We start from the raw sequence: 21,149 nt of genomic DNA on the forward strand, positions 1-21,149 counted from the left end.
ACCGAGTCCAATGATATGTTTACCAGTAAAATTGTCATGTGGCTACGCTACATTGACGATATTTTCATTCTTTGGGACGGTGAGATTGATCAATTCCATATGTTTACCTCTATACTGAACTCTAATAAATTAAACCTTAAACTAACATCTGAAATTGATGATTTTTCAATTAATTTCCTTGATCTTACCATCTGCAAAACGGCATTGGGCACTCTGGAAACTGATATTTTCCGTAAAAAAACAGCCACTAATACTATACTACATTGTGAAAGTTCTCATTTCCCACCAGTCCTATATGGGATTCCAAAAGGCGAATTATTACGGACCAAGCGCAACTGCTCTAATCAACAAGTGTGCTCCCAAAGAACTTCGGAATTGATGACAAGGCTTAAACACCGAGGATATAGTCATAGGATTCTAAAAAAAGCTAATAAATCGGTTAACAACATAAATAGAGATTCATTAATTTATCCTACGAGGGATCCTGAAAAGACCAACCCAAAGATTAGGATGATTGGCACTTTCTGTTCTGAATGGCGTCATTTACAAAATATCTTTCAAAAACACTGGCATATTTTGCTAACTGACCAAGATCTTAAAGCGAATCTTGATGATCATCTATCCTTTAGCTGGCGTAGAGCAACAAATCTCAAAGATAAACTGGTCCACAGCCACCTCAACCAAAGCAAAAAATACAATCCTAATGGTTTGAAGGGTTTTTTTAAATGTGGAACCTGTAAGGCGTGTCAATTTATGACACAGACTAAAGTGTTTAAAGATAAATTTGACAAAGAGTGGAAAATACAGGAATTTTTAAACTGTAACTCTTCTGGTATCATCTACTGTCTTATATGCCCGTGCTCCTTAAAATATGTAGGCATGACCACCAGACCTTTTAAAAAAAGAGTTCTTGAGCACGTCAACAATATACGAAATAGCAAAAAAGATCAGGAAAAACTCAAGACACTCACCTCAGTTGCTAAACATTTTTTATTACAGCATGATGGCAATCCTAAAGGTTTACAAGCATTCGCAATGGTCAGGGTTCATTTAGGTATTAGAGGTGGCGATCTACAAAAAGAGTTACTCCGAAAGGAAACCAAAATGATATTTCAAATGGGGTGCATGGCCCCGTACGGACTTAATGACTATAACAGTTATGCATCTTTTTTATGATATATCTCTAACTCAATATGTACTCATCTAAGATCTATGTATATCTTTTTATAACAGGTTTACCAATTTTTTTTTTTTTCCTCCCAGAGTCTAATATTAATTAATTTTACTTTGGGGTATCCCTCAGTGCTTACGAGACAATACCTCTTATAATCGCAACTAAGTACATTTGTAGCGTAGATATCTGACTATGTTTCTTCTGAAAAGCATTGCCTGACTTACTATACTAATTGAGTCAGACTTTTTGCACATAAAAGACCATTGCTTGTCTTATGGTCTGATTTGCCCTAATTTACTATATAATAATGATTTTACATGCACTATTGATGTGTATAAAATATTCTCAGAGTTACATACATCTATGCCATTAATAACTTTAATAATCAGTCTCTACTGTTAGTATACTTACCAGATATTAATTACTTGGCTTCTAATGGTGCTCAGTATAGCTAAAGTACATAGACTTTATACTGATGATTTGCTTTATATATTTTACAAGCTATATTTCATTAACATTGGAGGTGATAACTTACCTGTTTATACAACACATAGGGATATATTATTAAAACTGGCAGGGATATATAGTATGGTAAAACTCCAGGTGAATATCGCCGCTAAATTATACGGATTGTGAGTAATAGTTCACGATTGTACTATTGAAAAGATTATCCTTGACACCGATAACTCCCTACAGTTTATTTGCACCAATGGAGTGAAAGGCTTTAAACTAATACTAACTGTGATAGGCAAACCTAACTGTCAATCAAAGTCACGAGGGGATCTAAGCAATAATATACACACCCAGCATGACAAACCCTCATGATTGGCTTTGCCTGTCTTGACCACACCTACCTGCATGACTATTTAAGAGCTGTCAAATCTTTGAATCATTGCGTCTTGAAAAAGCCACGGAGCGAAACGCGCGTCGGCGTTTTGTCTCACCAGTCCTTTACTAACTCTGTCAGGAATCGCCCCCCAGTTATTTATTTAGGTAGGGAATTTCACATAATCCCGCGATTCCTGGTCATAATATCTGTTATCTCTGATGCCTCCGCTAAGCTTATTAGAACCTGATGCGGTTTAAAGTGAATAGTGGGATTCTGAAACAGCTCTCAGCGGGAGTCTCTCTGGGACACAATTTATTATTTTTGCCAGGTATCGCTCCCTAGTCCTTATTTAGGTAGGGAACCTTCATACAACCCAGCGATTCCTGGTTATAATATTTGTTACTTCTGCTAAGCTTACCAGAGCCTTATGCGGCTTTTAGGAAATCAGTGGGATTTCTTATATAGCATTCAGGGAGAGCCTCTCTATGACATAATTTGTCTTATTCAGCCTGCGGGAGTTTACTTATTCCGCATTGTTAAATCATACACAATTGTTAGGAGTTCAAGGAGTTTCTCCTTGATACAAACTTGGCGTACTAGCCTATGGGAGTCTTTCAATAGACTTATCCCGCTATGTCACTATAAATTTCACTGTGAGATACACTGCAGATTTATGGTACCTGACGTTGTTTTATGTTTTATATATCAAGATTACTATGTAAACTAGGGAGCATAATATCCTCACGTTATTATCAATACACAGTGTCCTCTTAATCTCAGGTAACAGAATTATTTGACATTTAACATCTGACAGATATAATTATTAGTGCTATATCAGCTTACTACTGTATTTATATTAGGATACTGGTGAGACCTTGCAAAAATTCCCCCCCCCTATTTTTGCAATTTTAAACCACAGTTCACAATATTTTTATTATTTCGCTCATCTACTTTCCATTTTAATCATACCTAATAAAAGTTAAATTTTAATCAAGCACCTACGGAGTGCCTCAAACCACACTGTCTTTTCTTTCTCTCCTCCTTCTTTATACTTAATTTATGGAGATTAGCCAGGATAGGAATCAGGTGCAACAGTATAAAAAAAGTTAAAAATTACATTAAGAAGGGAATTTGAATAAGTAAATAGGAGGCCCATGGTGCCCATACTTTGTTGAACAATTTAGATGCATTGTGAATTATACTTGTCATATACTCCATTTTATACTTGTACCAGATACTACCAATCATCGTCTGAAGCGTTGGAGCAAGGAGTTGTTTCCAATCAGTGGCTATTTGATATAGGGCAGCAGAGACTATGTATTTAAACATTTTCACTTAGTGGACAGTAGCAGATGGGATCCCAAGAGGGAGGAGGAAAAACCTGGGGCAGAAGGGGAATATCAATTTGCAATAACTGGGATGCAAAGTTCCGAAGTTCCATCCAGAACAGGGCTAGCTTGGGGCATTGTCATCATATATGGAGGAAGGAGTTATCAATCACACAACCCCACCAACAACAACTGGACAAGCCAAGGAAAATGTTATGCAGTTAAATTGGAACCAAGTATCACCAAAACAAGAACTTATATGCATTTTATTTTATTTGTACACAGAGGGAGCTTGAAGCGTTATTAGCTCTTATTTCCTCCTATTCCTTGATATCCAGGGTCTCTCCCAGATCCTTCTCCCAAGCCCGTTTGTGTGAGTCTCTGTCATTTGCACCTGGGATTTTAAGTTTCCAATATAGAAGAGATATGAGAACTTTAGTAGAGGATCGCCGAAGGGAGAGAGACTCCAAAAAAGTCAATGGCCTGAAACCTAAACACGATTTATTAGTGGAATGAAAATTCCTTAGTTGCAGATATTGAAAGAAATGTATATTAGACATGAAAAATTTGGTTTTAAGTCATCGAATGAAAGGAAAGAAAGATCCCTAGTAATATAATTGAGGTATCGAACACAAGTCCTTTTCCAAATTTCAAAGCATGATACAACCAGTGAAAATTTGCGATTGTCAAAGAGTGGGATGATCAGACTAAGATTAGGAGCCAATTTAAATTTTGTATTCATTCGGCCCCAGAGGGATGATGAGTAGCAGAGTGTGGACGGTGAGACCGAGGGAACCACAGGAGAGAAAAGACAAGTGAGACATCCAAGCTATCTGCCTCAATCGAAACCCAGACTCTGGAGGAGCCAGGAGTGTTCCACAAAACACATTGGGCGAGTTGCACCACTAAATTATAATGCTTAAAATTGGGAACCCATAGGCCAAAAACCTGCGTCGATCTCTGTAGGACAAGAAGTTTAACCCTAGGGCACTTCCTGCCCCATATAAATAGTGACGTGTAGCATTTTAAGAATTTAAATACATAGGGAGGGATCCATATAGGCAAGGCTTTAAAAAGATAAAAAAAAATCTGGGTAAGATTTTAATCAAGTTTATATGCCCTATCCATGAGATGAGGTATTCATTCCAGGTTTCAAGGTCAGATTTGACCTGGGAAAGCAATTTAGGGTAAATAGCTTTGAAGAGCTGGCTGTATTGCTTAGTAACATAGATGCCAGGGGCCCCCCTGACCCCAAAAAAAACAACAAAAAAACAAAACGGCTCCGTTTCAGCAGCGCTGTCCTATACAGCAGCCACGGCGCTGTCAAAAAAGGGTCCGCTTCTTTGACAGCGCCGCGGCTGCTGTATAGGACAGTGCCACTATGGTGGGCACTTAGTTAGCGAAGGGGGAGGGTATCTGGAGACCCAGAAACCCCCCCTGCGTACGCCACTGGATGCCTAAATATTTAATCTTCTTTTCATGCCATTTGAAGGGGAATTATTTTATGAGAGCTGTTCTAATGTCATCTGTGAGATAAAAATCAAGAATGTCTGTTTTTTGAGGATTGATATCCTGAAACACGGCCATAAGTGTTAATGTCTGCAAGAAGTGGGTTTAAGGAGGCAGAATGGTCCAACAGGGTCAGGAGGACGTTGTCCCCATATAAGGAAATTTTATATTCGGACTTCCCTACTTGAATTGAATGGCATTGTTAGAGCAAATTTTTTTTCAATTAATAGGCAAAGATTAATGGTGAGAAGAGAAAAACCTTGCCGTGTAGCTTTATTGCCTTATTCATAGTAGGGTTGGTTCAGCCACTTAACCTTCTTATTACCCACCAAGCGGCCAGTAGACTTAAGTTCTGATCTCCTGGAAGATATTAAGGTCTGGGTTAGATTTATTTTGTAGTTCTAATACCTGTAGTGAATTGGTTAGTTGCATGGTTTTGGCCAGTCTAAATCTCTTAGATTTGGATGCTAGGGCTATGAAATGACCTCAGAATTCTGCCATACGGCCACCCCAATGGGTCAGTGGGGAAATATCTGGAGTATCAATCATTTCAAAATCTTTTAATGGGGTGACAGTATTTTTAATCAAAGAAAAAAGGGAACAACCTTAAACCAGTATTCAGGGGAATTATTCAGGCACTTAAATTTGAATGTAATTAAAATAGTAATAACACCAGGGGGTAAATGTATTAAAGTCCAATTTCTGCAAGTCGCCGGAAATCGGCGACTTTGCAGTGAAAATTTAAAGCGGCGATGGCTTGTAAAGGCAAGTTTGCCTTTACAAGCCATTGCCCCTTTAAATTTTCACTGCAAAGTCCCCGATTTCCGGCGACTTGCAGAAATCCGACTTTCATACATTTACCCCCAATAGTATTAATTTTGAAAGTGGTGATAATGTGCTCAAAACTATTTTACTTCTATAGCTTATTAGTCAATATAAATTATTGGTCTGGTGAGATCAGGAAAATTGTTCAAAATTTTTTTACAACATGATATGAAACTTAGGTCTATTATTAAAAAAAAACCAAGAACAGTATTTAGGAGAGGGATCAGCCTAAAAATAAGCGTGTACCCAGTTTTTTATAGTAGTGGAAAGCTATCCTGGGAAAGACCTGAAATGAAAACTAATCCTGTTAAATGGCTCCTAAAAAAAACAAATGGGTCCTATAGATGCAATAAAAAGGGTTACATCGCCTGTTCCTTAGCATACAATAAAAAAAATTTATTTCAGTCTCGTGTCAAAATAAAAATATAGAATGAAAAGTTTTATAAATTGTCAATCAACGTAGGACATTTACATCATACAATGCATTTGTGGCCTTCAATATGTAGGCCGCACCACTAGATCGCTTAATGTAAGGTTCTTGGAACATAGGAGGAGCATCTGTAAAAAGGTTATTACTCACAGTCTGTCCAGACATGTGAGTCAGGAACATGAGGGCTCTGTGAAGAGCATTAAGGTAGTTGAAATTGAACAAATAAAGGCAACTCCTAGAGGCGTTCTGAGACATTTTGGATCCTTGGATCTTTGTTTCCTGGAGGTTTAAATGACTCTATTGAACTTGACAGGATATATTAATTGTAGGGAAAATGTATCTATTTGTTCATGGGTATCCATATAGTCTTAACTCAGATAATTAGATGTATAAATAAGATATATGTATTATTATTTTTGCATATATTTAAAGTTTGTTGTTTGATAACAGTTATAATTTTTTATTAGTCTTTGATATTATTTATGTGATCATAATATTGTGATAATAACATGTTGAGGTTTCTAAACTATTGGATTTATTGTGTACCCACTATTATATCTGTTTTGATTTAACTTAAGTGATTTTATTGGATATTTTAAAAACATAGGAGGATAAAGAGAAGTTTTGAGCTGAGACTATTATAAACTGGGAGATAGCCTATTAAGATAGGGGTTGAATTAGGATATGAATGAGAATTGATTTTCTACGATTTACTTATTATTTAACTTTTAATTGTTATTCCATATATTATCCAATTGTAAAGCGCTACGGAATTTGCTGGCGCTATATAAATAAATGATGATGATGATATGTTTGGTTATTTTAAATAAAGATTGAACCTAATATATTATGTTGAATTAACAAAATATGAAACAAAGTTTAGTAGCCTTTTACACTATAATAAAGAGAAGTTCCTAAGAGAACAATATATTTGTAGATTATTTAGTTTATTTCTTGAAATGATATATAAGGCTCAGTATTAATTTTATATTTAGGTACATAGATTGGATTATATGTATATTTTATATACGACCACTAACCGTTTGCAATTATAATTTTTATTTTAAGAACGATCCACCTGTACTTAATTACCTGCTAGATCTGATTGGACCTAATGATCATTTTAAGGAAGGAGACTTTTGTTGCACTTTTACTCTCTGATGAAACCACACTTGTGAAAATGGTGAAACACGTAAGAGTTGATATCCTAATAGTTGGACAAACGAGGAAGCACTTTCTATCATACATTAAGGATGCTTATTATTGGAAGAAAGCGCTTGTCCCTGTGGTTACTGCTGCATAAACAATTTCATGCATGCCGGCAATTTGAAGGAGAAGCTAAAAAGAGCCTAAGCCACGAAGGGCTGTAAGTGAGATCAGCTGCTATTCGGTGAAGAATGAAAGTCACGGAACACTGTGGGTTTGAGCTGATAACAGACTTATAAAATATACAAGGAACTGTCCTGACTAAGCTGTGATAATACATATATTGGCACCTCTTTGTTGGACACGTAATGATGGATTTGGAGCTTTAAAGTACCAATAAAGAATAAAAGACATTTTTCCTTATCAATATCTACATACAGCTTGAATGATATAGGAAGCTGTAACTGTGTTTGAATGCCATGTAATTGGTTTTTATATATTAAATTGGACAGTTTTTGTTCTTGTGCACAGTGAATCATCATTATAATCGACATTTATTTATACAGCACCAGCAAATTCCATAGTGCTTTACAATTGGGGACAAACAGTAATAAACAAACTGGGTAAAGCAGACAAAGAGTTGAGAAGGCCACGCTCGCAAGCTTAGACTATGGGACAATGAATGAAGAGACATTCCGGGGTGTGCTCATCCAAATAAATATTAAATGAAGTGATATTGTTAATAACATTGTTATTGTTAGTTTGTCTAATAAGGTGGATTACTCTCATATTATATTGTTTTATATTGATATAAATAATTGTTTTATCATAATTGGTTGGTCTTATTATGTATAGGGAAGAAAATAAGCGCTTTTAATTTGCTATATAGTTTGATGGTATTTTTGTTGGGCAGTAGAGATTCATTAAGTCTCTAGGGTGCTTTGAGGGGTCTCAAGGTTAGGGAAGAGAGGGTTGTTGAGATAGGGGCATGATCTGACCAGGTACAGGGTGGATCTGGGAGGAGGTAAGTTTTAGTTGGCTAAGCAGGACCATGCCGATTCTGTAATAGGGACAAAAAAAAATTGTAGTCTCTAGCCAAAGGGTCTGAAACTCTCCACTAATCATAGAAGTTGTGAAGCTTCAGAAATGCTAGTAGAGCCTTAGAGTTCTGGGTGTCTTTTGGAATGGATGGAGCATCGGGAAGGGCAGATCGGTCCATACTGGGGACTAGGACAGCATTAAAGTCACCACCTGTTATCAGTTCTTCAAGTCATACATGCGCCAGCAAGTGACCCAATTTTTTTTTAAGAATCTATGTTGACCTACATTTAGGGAATAAAGGTTTACGAGGGTGCAGGGAAGATTGTTTAAAGTGTCTATTAGAATCAGTAATCTTCCCACTTTATCCATATGGGAATCTAGAAGGTCAAAGGTGAGATGAGGCACTAATAGAATTGCTACCGCACATTGCTTCTGAGTGAGGTCACATGCATGGTAGGCTAGGGGAACGTTTTTGGTTCTAAGCTCAGGATGAATGAGATTAATAGTGTGTCTCCTGAAAGTCACCCTTGAGAATTTGGAGAGAGGGGTGTAGTTTAGCATGATTTTTAGGGGAGTTGAGGCCCTTCACATTATATGAAATAATATTTAGTGTCATGAGAAGGCCATTGAACGAAGATCAGCAGACCAGGACAGGTACAAAATTATAAGGTAGAAGTTGGTGTTAATCCCTCAGACGGCATTGAAGGCATCAGGTCCAAGAGAGGTTAGAAGAGCAAACTGTAGAGGATCAAATAATAGTAAAACAAGCAAATAGTAAAAAACAATACTTAAAACAATAAGCAGAGATATAGGAAAAAGATAACATTTTCAAATGTCTAGGCTCTAATCAAAAGTAGTGGATAATGACCAAAAAAGAAAAAAGAGACAGTGACGAACCCACAAACTGCAGAGTAGCAGTGGACCTCTTTGCAGGGGGCACCATTGAGGTATCCCAGTAGGAGAGTTGTTGCAGGAGATGAGTTGGAGTAGTACCCCACCTGGGAGGGCAAGTAGTTAGAACAATTTTCAGAGCCTATCCAGTCCGAAATTCAGACTGCTTGAGAATCGGGTTGGGTACTAAATTACAATGAACATATAAACCCAGCGCACAACATCCCTATTTGTAGTAGTAATGAAGAGAAAAGCTCTTAAACTTATATAATTAGTGATAAATGAATGGTTTATTGGATAAAAAATAAAGATTTAAATAGTAAAAAAAAAAAAAAAAAAAAAAATTGCAATTGAGATTCGGCAGTGATTGTAACTGCATATGATCTTGAGTGTAGTAATATTCTACTGGCTCCGTTGCGTCAAACTAAAATATGAAGGAAAATATATAAAAAGTCACTAACGCTATATAACATAGGTAAATGTATAATGCTGATGTGTTTATGTTAATTACTGCAGACCTACCTATATCTGCACTGTAATAACTTAGATTCAGCAGTGCGATGTAGTATCTAGTACCGATCCTAGCTCTGAAAAAATTATATGTAATGTGCGTATGTTAAGCCCATAAACTATAACAATGTATCCGGTTAGATTGAAAGAACAGAGGTACCTTCGATTTTGAGTATTGGCCAATGAAACCTCTTGGCCAACACTCAAAATCTGTCTATAAGTGAAAGAAAGCACCATGGCTGTGTTTTATGCTACTCCCAGGAGTCACTGACCTTCTGCGAGAGTGGTCAGAAAAAGAACTTTTAGTTAAATGTCAATTTAATTTCAAGTTCAACTATTAAATTATTTGACATTACAATTTTGTGGACCAGTGACCGAAACTGGACAGGCTTCACGTTTCTTGGGACCTAAAGTATGGAGTGGATTTTCAGGAAAATTTAAAATCAGTTTCCCAGTTTTTTTTTTACTTCTAATCGATGAAACCCTATATGCATGGCCACCGTCTCAAGATGAGAGGTAGGACACAATTCAGCTGTGAGCGACAGCTACGTGCTAACTTATTTCACTTTAGTTAAGCCAACTTGGGGATTACTTTTGGCTAAGATCAAGTGTAGATGTACATGTATGCTGTAGTGGGTTTATAATAGAGATGAGCGGGCTCGGATTCCGCTAATCCGAGCCCACCCGAACAGAGCGGATCCGAACGGGATCCGAGCACTGTTCGGATATTTCCGGCGGGCAAAAAAATGAAAATGAGGCTCTGTCATCCAAGTCTCACGTCGAATCTCGCGAGGGCCCAGAACAATTCCATCTTGTACCTCTTTTTTTGGCATTATGTGCTCAAGCTACCTCGGTGCAACCTTTTGGCCTAAAAACAATATTGTGAGGTGTTCAGAATAGACTGGAAATTAGTGGAAATGATTTTTATTGAATGTTATTGAGGTTAATAATAGCGTAGGAGTGAAAAAAAAACAAAACATAAAACTGGTTTTTAGCACTTTTTATGCTTTTTGCAAAATAAATCCGAATCCAAAACCTTAAATCCGAACCAAAACCTTTCGTCAGGTGTTTTGTGCAACACTTTAATTTTCTTTGCCCTAGACATTTGGCTGGAAAGGAACAATTTGTATACATCCAATCGCTAGACATGCCACCAATGTAATTCAATGACACAATCTTCTCTTCAATTCCATCTCTAGGGGGTTGCTGAAAAACCAGTCCCAAAAGGAAAGCTTCAGCCAACCTTAGGTAAATAGCGACTTACCCTACCATCTCAGCAAAGGTGGGCTTGTAAACCCTTGCAAGGGTTCTAATTGCTACAGTGGCCTGGTGGCTTAGGGTCTGTTCGTGAGCGACAGGGGTATGGGAAGACCCATACCCCACAATGTCCTGTGTTTATCATTTGCACTGGGTGATTGGAGCATGGACTTCAAGCGTCAATAAAAAGAGACAGCCAAAAATAAATACTGGTGACAGAAAGCCAAAAAATGCTTACTTTTTATGTCCGCATTCAACGTTGACAATGTGGCAAGCCTATGATGCACACATGCAAAAGACCAATAAAATAAACTAGCCAAATTAGAGATCACCCCCATCTAGTTTTCACTCGAACAGAGGTGAAAATAAAACATATTTTGTTTGTTTAAACTACTGAAACAGGCAAAGAAATAGACTGGAATGGATACTTAATGTATACTTCCAGGTACTGATATTGGTACTCAGACACCTTACAGCTTGCAGACATTAGTACAAAATATGTGCAGTATATAATACTCTCATTGCTCAGTTTCAGAAGCAAAACAGAAAAAGGACACTTCCAAGTAGGTTGCTCTACATGCTGCTATATGTACTTTATGCTATCAGTGTCTTCCAGGTCCAAATAGTGGTATTTGGGACTAAGTGACCACCTTCCAGGAACAGGACTAGGGTAAAAGCATGCATAATGAGCTAGTCGCACTGTTTTAGGAGCAGTAATAGGTACTTAACACGCTTGGTGACCTGATCAGGATGACCAGAGAGACTGTTTGGTAGGAAAATGGTTTGCATTTATGGAGCATGATTATCACCCTCTCTCAATAGTAAACCTGGAAATTCCAATAAACTTTTGATCAATTACTGGTACAAATATCCAATGCAGGACTCATATAAAGCAGAGTCTATATCAAACATGTGCTGTAGTTTACAAACTAGTGTACAGATTTCAAGATAATAAAAAAAATCTTACAAATTCACCTGTGCACCTACCACATGCAGCAGTTTATCAGATGTCACCCAAGAAACATCAACAGAAAACTTAAAACTTAAAAATAAACAAAAAGTCGTGCAAATCTGCACTTGTGTGAACTAGAATCAATAATACCACGCCAAGCTTCCTTGAAAAAGATTTAAATTGAAACGCGTTGGTGGTAGTGGGGATCAAAGACCTTTTGTGCTGTTTGAACCTGTTCACCGTGGAAGTTACCGACGTCTTATCATCATACTCAGCAGGGACCTGTCAGAATCTACATTCTGAACGGGGTAAGCGCACATCTATATAGGAAATGGATATCACAACGGAAACTTCGAGAATTTGTTATACAGAGATACTTTTATCCAGTGGAGATCTGGTAATAAAGAATATGTTTTTTTTAAAATTTATTTTAACTGAATACTGGAGAAACACAATTTTTAAGTTCACTCTCCGTGAAAGAATGTACAATGTATTCTAATCTGTGTATACCAGAGCTTGCACCATTCCTCTGTGAATGCTACAGAGGTGGGGAAAAGGCCTTTCTTCATAGAATAAATTTATGCACATGTAACACACTTAATTCTGGCTTAACAGATTACACTATGATGGTTTCATTTGATTTCTCTTCACATGTTTTAACCCGAGAACATAAAGAAGAATATCACGTGCTCGTAGACAGTAGACTTAGCAATAGTGCTCAATGTCAAGCAGCAGCTGCAAGGGCAAACAAAGTATTGGCATGCATAAAAAGGGGCATAGATGCAAGGGAAGACAGTGTAATTTTGCCACTGTATAAATCATTGGTAAGACCTCATCTTGAATATGCAGTACAGTTCTGGGCACCACTCTATAAAAAAGATATTTTGGAACTAGAAAGGGTTCAGAGAAGGGCGACAAAATTGATAAAGGGTATGGAGTCATTAAGTTATGAGGAAAGGTTAGCCAGTTTAGGCATGTTTACTTTAGAAAAGAGGCGCCTAAGGGGAGATATGATTACTATGTACAAATACATTAAGGGTCAATACAGAGAGCTTTCATGGGAACTTTTTACCCCAAGGACCATACACAGGACTCGTGGTCATCCCTTAAGGTTAGAGGAGAGGAAATTTCACAACCAGCAAAGGAAGGGGTTCTTTACAGTAAGGGCAGTCAAGATATGGAATTCATTGCCAGGGAAGGTTGTGATGGCAGATTCAATAGATATGTTTAAGAAAGGGTTAGACAAATTTTTAGCGAAAAGGTGTATCCAGGGATACAACCGTTAATTTAAAATAAAGGATAGTAGTGGATATAGGGTAAAAATTGGATTGCACTATTGAGTCTGGGGGGATTTTCAAAATTGAAACAGATGGGCGGTTGCCTACTTTGGATTAATTTCAAATATAAGTGCAGGATCGCAGGAGATCCAAAATAGGTTGAACTTGATGGACTGGTGTCTTTTTTCAACCTCATCAACTATGTTACTATGTTACTATGTATGTTACGTTTTCATCAAGAGACTTTTTAGTTTATTGTATTTTTTTTACAAGTATTCGTAAGGAATTGAGATATTTATATTGCAATCTACCTAAAAGTTTATCGCTAGTGGTATTATTGATTCTAGTTCACACAAGTGCAGAACTGCACTGCTTTTTGTTTATTGCTAGTGTACAAATGTTGGCAGCTGCTACCAGTGTATTTTACTAATAAAATTGTTATATTTATTGGATTAGTGTTTTATGATGGTTATAAATAAATGTATATTGGGAGAGTAGTATAGTTATTTTTTTTAGAACTACTAGAGATGAGAGGGAGAGGGAGAGGGAGAGGGAGAGGGAGAGGGAGAGGGAGAGGGAGAGGGAGAAGGAGAGGGAGAGGGAGAGGGAGAGGGAGAGGGAGAGGGAGAGGGAGAGGGAGAGGGAGAGGGAGAGGGAGAGGGAGAGGGAGAGGCGATAGCTAAGAAAAATGCGGCACACGCTCTCTGTGACTGTTTGCTATATCTCGGCTGCCATTTCAGTCACTAGCTGCAGGTTGTTTTTGTTCCACGATTGTGACGAGCAGGAAGGAAATAACCACACTTAAACTGGTTAAATCTACAGTGTAAAGTTATAAGGCTGACATTCAAACCTTAAGACTCAGTAAGGATGGCTCTCACTTTGACTTGGGTACCTAGATCACCTTTTTGGCAGGCTGAGCCTCTGATTGCAGAAACCTACCATGTCTTGGTAGCATCAATCCGATGGTAGTTATGTTCCCGAATATCACTACCCCACATCTTCCCAGCGAATCTCGGAACCCTGATATGCTTTTAATATCGATTGTTTAAAAAACTGACTTGCAGTCATTGCAACCAGTTAACATGCCGCCAGCACTATTATTCTTGCTCTTACGTGTGCAATGGAAGGAAGCTCAGTCTGTATAAGAAAGACAACTTTTGACCTTGCCACATTGCCTATGACTGATGGGGTTGGGTACTGAACACTTAAAATCATTGCCGCCTCCTTCCATTGCACCCTTAAGAGAAGAGCAAGAAAAATAGTGGCGGCATTAGCAACATGGACCAATAAGCAGCCCTGCTATCTGCACCGTATGGTACAACAGACTTATGTTTAAGAAATAAATCTACCCACTGAACACAAGACTCTCCACTGAGCAGAGAGGATAATGCAATAATACTGGAAGGAGTTGATGTTTTGTGCGCGTTGTGCACTCCAGTAATTGAACAGGCCTGGACAAGAACATGAAGCACTCACAAGATTCGATTTGTTTAAACTGTGTTTATATACTAAAAATGTCATGCTACATTAGCCATGGAGCTATCCGCAGTTTAAGTCCTTTTTTTTTTTTTTCTTTCTTAACTTTTCTTTTTAAAAATAAAAAAAATCCAAAAAACACAAAAACAGATTGAACTTGACACGTTGAACACGCATAAACAATAGAATATGCAGTTATTAATTGTACTGTATCCATTTTTCCATCTCCTGATGCAGGAGTGGTACAATTATACACCTGACATTTTTTTTTTTTTTCTTTTTCAAATTTTGTATTTAAATAAAAATCACAGTATGAAGACCCGACTTCCTAGACATTAAAATAAGATAACCTGTAACCATTTAAAATATTTACGGCAAAAAAAAGGTTCTTTCAGGTCCATGGAAGTGAAATTAAAAAAAAGAAAATAAGTTTGTGTTTAGGACATACCTCAACATTCATGATTATTTTTGTCGAATTAGTAACTAAAATACACAAAATGGGGGACAAGGGGCAACAAAACACCCCACACAGGGACATTCCAATGGTGTGAATGTCACGTTGTTAAAAAAGGTAGATTTGTTTTGCTTTTTTAAACTGTATATTAAGATGAAACAAAACCCATGATTCCTCAAGCTTCTGTCTAGATGTCACATGTGGGAAAAAACATGCTGTGAAATACAAATATAATCCTGAGTCTTTAATAAAGCAGCATTTGAGAGCACATGGTCCAGGCTATCTCCCGCTTCTGCTTGAGATCGGATTCCACACAATGTTCAGCAGTTGAGAAGTTTAGAAGAAGAATGAAAAGTGTATAAAACACAAATCACTTGAAAAATAATTGTGTCAAAGTTCTACACCGGATATTGTCAAACAGCACCAAATCCGTTTGTTTTTTTTATTTCTTTTACACACCGGTTGGAATGGGAAATTGAGTTGGTCTTTATCCATTCGGCCATGTTGACAAAATTGGCAAAAGTAAAGTGGCTCCCGAAAACCAGTAACACTGCATTTAAACTAGCATTACACAATATTAGAAACTATACCAAACCCAGTGGCTTATAAACTAGGAGTAATCTCTTGTACACCGAGTCAGGGCAAAGTCATCCAAATAAAAGCCCCAAAAAACTGTTTTATAACTGTCCGAACGAGGACTAAGTTGTGGCAAATTGTGTTCGCTCCTCTGCCCTCTAGACATGCTCCCAGCTTCTCCCCTACAACCAAGACACAAGAACATTCACACCTTTGTCCTCTAGACTGGTTGTTTTAAGCATGTTGGGTTGATCTCAGAAAGATGATGGATAGTGGAAAGGCAGTTCAATGGAAACACCTCCTATTCACCAACGCATTTCGATCTTTAGCCAGATCTTTATTGATATTGGTGGAAGTACCAGTATTTGAAAAGTATTTTGAACCTACTCCACTATATATGATTATCTTTTCCTTATATCATATATGGAGCTACTACTTTGGACCTGATGGTGTAAGGTCAAAAGAGATAAAGACGACCATACCTCTATTTTGGACGCTATGTGGCGTTTGTATGAAATATTATTATTCTATGACTTTGTATGACAGGATCTAGCGACAACTATCAAACCTTTTTTTTTGTGTATAACTTCTATTCTTAGTTCATTAAATAAGAACAGATAAGATGGTGCGTGCGTTAGCCGGTTTAGGGCCGGCAATATGGTTTCTTCTACATGGAAAAATGTCATGTAATGGTAGTTTAAATGCAGTATTTCCAGGAGCCAAATACACACAAAAGATGCTATGTTTTCACAGGTCTAAAAAGAGAAAGAAAATAATATGGTTACTTCTACAGGTAATGACAACAAACATTTTAAAATGAACAAATCACAAATAAAAACAGCTCTTATAGACAATGACAATTTGGAAAAACACAAACTGGATTGGTATACTAAATAGCCTAAGCTATCCCCAGTTCTTATTTTCTTTACATGTAATTTATGTATCCAAAAGGTTACACTTAATATATTTTCAAAGATAACTTCACTGTATAGGCTCTAAATTCAGCAATGGGAGAAGAAAGTTAGTACACACACAGAAGAAGGTCACTACCACTGAAGTTTACAGGCAAGATGTGACTAGTATGGTCAGACATATTAAAATATTATATAAACATAAATCTGATTAGGAAATTCAGAAGGCATGAGAGTCACCGATTTGTCTGTTTAACCGAACACTTCCCCAAGCAGGATTATAGGGAAAAAATAAAATAAAATAGACAAACTATATGGACAAAAGTATTCAGACGCTTGACCATTTCACCAAGGAATGTAATGACATTGTATTCAAATACGAGTACATATACTTTAATATGGAGTTGGTCCACCTTTTGCAGTGATAACAGCTTCCTCTCTTCTTGGAAGGCTTTCCACAAGATATTGGAGCGTTTCTGTGGGACTTTGTGCCCATTCATTCTGTAGAGCATTTATGAGGTCAGGCACTGATGTTGGACGAGAAGTCTTGGCTTGCTATCTCCGTTCCAGTTCATCCCAAAGGTGTTCAAAGGGGTTGAAGTCGGGGGCTCTGTGCGGGCCAGTCAAGTTCTTCCACACTGAACTCATTAAACCATGTCTTTGTAGTTCTTGCTTTGTGCACTGGGGCACAGTCATGTTGGAATAGAAAAGGGCATTATCCAAACTGTTGCCACAAAGTTGGAAGCATAGCATGGTCTAAATGGACTTGGTATACTGAATATTAAGATAGCTCTTCACTAGAGATAAGGGGCCTAGCCCAAACCCTTAAAAACAGCCCTATACCATTATCCCTCCCTCCAAACTTCACAGTTGGCATAATGCACTCAGGTAGGTAACATTCTCCCGGCAGCTGCCAAGCCCAGACCCGCCCATCTGACTGACAAACTAAGAAGCGTGATTCGTCACTCCACAGAACACGTTTCCACTGCTCCACAGTCCAGTGTCGGTGAGCTTTACACCACTTCATCCGACGCTTGGCATTGGTCTTGGTGATGTGAGGTTAGCATGCAGCTCCTCGGCCATGGAAACTCATTCCATTAAGCTCCCGCCCAACAGTTTTTGTGCTTGCATTAATGCCAGTGGAAGTTCGGAACTCTTCAGCTATAGAATTAGCAGAGCGTTGGCGATTTTTACGCACCGTGCGCGTTAGCAGTCGGCAACTCCGCTCTGTGATTTTACGTGGTGTTTCGATTCGTGGCTGAGTTGCTGCTGTTCCTAAACGCTTCCACTTTCTAATAATATCACTTACAGTTGATTGTGGAATATCCAGCAGGGATGAAATTTCACGAACCATCTTATTGAAAGGTGGCATCCTATCACAGTACTTTGCTTGAAGTCACTGAGCTCTTCAGAACAACCCATTTTGTATCACAAATGTTTGCAAATGGAGACTGCATTGCTAGGTGCTTGTTTTTTTTTACACTTCTGGCAACGGGTCCGATTGAAACACCTCAATTCAATAATTAACAGGTGTGGCCAAATACTTCTGCCCATATAGTGTACTATAGATTACTAGAGATATATTATAGAATACTGTCAACCTTCGTTAATAGCATGCCAATGCCTACAGAGACCTGACAATGTGTGTATCCCAGGAAGGTTGGAGACACTACGTTATAGGGACATAACCCCTTCATCAGATGACAATTACATGTAAGTGATATATGTTTAATTATTACAACGTAAGCCAATTATAACAATTAACCAAATGAAATAAAATAACAATCATGGATTACAATATTAAACATATGTGCAGAATAAATAGTGACACAAATACCAGTGAATTCATATTAATATATTTTTTCTACTAAAACCTTAACTTTTAAAGAGATCAGTAGACTATTGGTTTCCAGAGTATAAGTGAATTTGATCATTTGGAAACTCCTGAAGAAAGCGCAGAAACTATTCTATAACAAGAAGTCGGTAACCGGTTATTGATCTTCGTCCCAACATTTAGCAGAGAAAGCACCAGGCGGCAACTGATCACTGTAATCCTGATTCTGAAGATGATCTTTCACCAGTCATGAAGTTATATTCACAAGCCTTGGTTAGGACCATAAGAATCCCGATTAATTAAGGCACGCAAAACTAACGTATTGTGTTATTTTTGTTTTCGGTTTTAAAAAAAAAAAAAGCACATAAAAATCAGGTACAAACACCCGTGTTCAACAATGAGAGGGTGTAAAGACACGTCTGTTGAACACGGATCCAGTTCCACTCTGCCATAACAGACAATAAAATGCAGGATATCCAGTATGTTTTGCTTTGGAATATGATCTATACAGACCTAGTATTGACTATGCTGTCCCAGTACAGTGGTCAAGTTAATTAACACATCTTAAGAAAGCAAAGGCAACAGATACTGGGACAGCCCACCAACCAGGGTAAAGGGGGAGAAACACATGTTCATTGAGTCACTCTCAATTACTTGCTGGCACAGGTTGCAGAGATGGGATTAATTGGGGACTTCTGCCATTGCTTGCTATACCACATGAAATCAGGCCCATGGAGTTTCAAAATAAGGGCAAGTAGATAAAACTATAACACCATACAATTACCTTAACTTAGAACTCCATTCTAAGTTAAGGTAATTGTATGGTGTTAAGTATGGTTTTAAATGTAACATGCTAGTGTGGAGACTGCAAGCGGGATTGTTAGTGTATTTAGAAAGTGACTTTGAAAGATATAGAAAAACATTGTGTTTACACTGTTTGTAGCAAACATCACATTTTCACAATGTTTTTCTGTATACATAGTTATTTGTATGAGATATTGTTAGAAAGTAAAATGTATGCATTGATCATTTGGGAAAGTTTTGCAGTTCTGAATATACTGTTTGCTACATGCAGTCTAGCACTGGATAGATTTAGCAGAAAGAAAATGGATTAGATAAAGGAGTTTTGTATTAAGTGCTGTACATGCAGTTTATTGCTGGATAGATTTAATGGACAACATGGCTCTGTGTGAGCCATATGGGCGACATGCGAGTTAGGCCTTGTACTAGAGCCAGAGACACACGGTCTATCCTCCATCTTGTTTTCACACACAGTCTCAACACAATCTGATTTACACACATATACATATACCATGTTTGGTTAGTAACATAGATAAATGGCACATTTACACATGTATAAGATAGCTGAAGCAGGCAATGCACTGCATTTTATGTAAAATGTATTATGTGTTCTACACTATTACATGTATAAAAAGTTACTGAAAATACATATTGTTGATAAGAATACATATGATCTTTAATGAGACTTTGTGGAATCCTTTCTTGAATATGATATGCAATATTTCCTGTGTTAAACTTTGGTAATCAGAGTAAATAATGGACACATTGAAATAAAATGATCTTTCCAAGAACTGGTTTTAAATTGGAATCAACCCTGTGTGATAATGAAAGTAATTTATTAAATAGTTATTATTATATTAGCATTATTAGTATATTTGCCACATCATTGGACCTGCGTGTTTTCGGATTAGCGCTACGGAATATGTTGGCGCTATATAAATAAATGATGATGATTAGCACGGTATGAAGTACAAAAATAGCTGCCCTTTACAGCATATGTGGGATATCAAGTGACAAAAGAACGCATAGAAAAAAATAAAAATATATATTATTGTCACCTGTTAAGAGTCATTAAAAACAAAAATCACTAAACAAAAAACAAAGTCCCCCCACCCACAAAATACATTAGGATGTTATAAATGTCTACTGCACGTAAAATGCCTTTTTACAGTTGCTCTTGATTGCAAAAACATGCTCTAGCAGGCATACGCGACAGTCATCACTAGTAATTGGCACCTATACCTGACCTTACAGATGCCCGAAGCTTGAATCAGACTCTGCTGCATGCGCTCAAGCTTGGCACGTCCCTACTGTACATTGACTACATGCATTCCCCAGTCCCCTCCCTGTTCAGCTCCTGAAATCATAGGCTGTAGTAAGGGCCCTTTCAATTGGGTCATTTTGTAGACTTGTACTAAATGAATACAATTATCATCATCTACTTATTTATATAGCGCCACTAATTCCGCAGTATCTGCCAAATTGGAGCTTACAGTCTAAATTCCCTAACATACACACAACAGGCCGAGAGAGACTAAGGGCAATTTAATAGCAGCCGATTAACCTACTACTATGTTTTTGGAGTGTGGGTGGAAACCCACGCAAACATGGGGAGAACATACAAACAGATAAGGCCATGGTCAAGAATCAAACTCATGACCCCAGTGCTGTGAGGCAGAAATGCTAACCACTAAGCCACCGTGTTATCCCAATTAAGGGCCAAATGTAAACAATTGATCAAAGCTGTGACAACTGTTGACGTTCTGTCTGCAGAATGTGTTCTCCTGCCACTCATCATTACAGGTATCAACAAGTACTGTAATAAACTAATTTATCCTTTTTGCAGTGCTGCGACTTCTCACTTGACTGCACTTTGGTATTCTCCAGAACCACCTTCTCTCACTGCTATTACTAACAGTCTGGTAGGT

The 21,149-nt window shown here is 37.6% G+C and overlaps 2 protein-coding genes across 3 annotated transcripts in view; one reads left to right on the plus strand and one right to left on the minus strand.

Annotated features, from left to right (window-relative positions):
• RSPH10B (radial spoke head 10 homolog B) overlaps positions 1-21,149 on the plus strand; it is an 804,204-nt gene that overhangs the window by 638,008 nt on the left and 145,047 nt on the right. The window lies entirely within an intron of this gene.
• Positions 14,650-21,149, minus strand: part of USP42 (ubiquitin specific peptidase 42) — a 51,163-nt gene continuing 44,663 nt past the window's right edge. For both annotated transcript variants that reach the window (XM_075179658.1, XM_075179657.1), the window contains exon 16: positions 14,650-16,430. In XM_075179658.1, the coding sequence (XP_075035759.1) occupies positions 16,415-16,430 (16 nt within the window). In that variant the 3' untranslated portion in view covers positions 14,650-16,414. The remainder of the gene's footprint in view (positions 16,431-21,149) is intronic.

This window comes from Mixophyes fleayi, chromosome 7, assembly GCF_038048845.1.
Source record: "Mixophyes fleayi isolate aMixFle1 chromosome 7, aMixFle1.hap1, whole genome shotgun sequence".
Lineage (NCBI taxonomy): Eukaryota > Metazoa > Chordata > Amphibia > Anura > Limnodynastidae > Mixophyes > Mixophyes fleayi.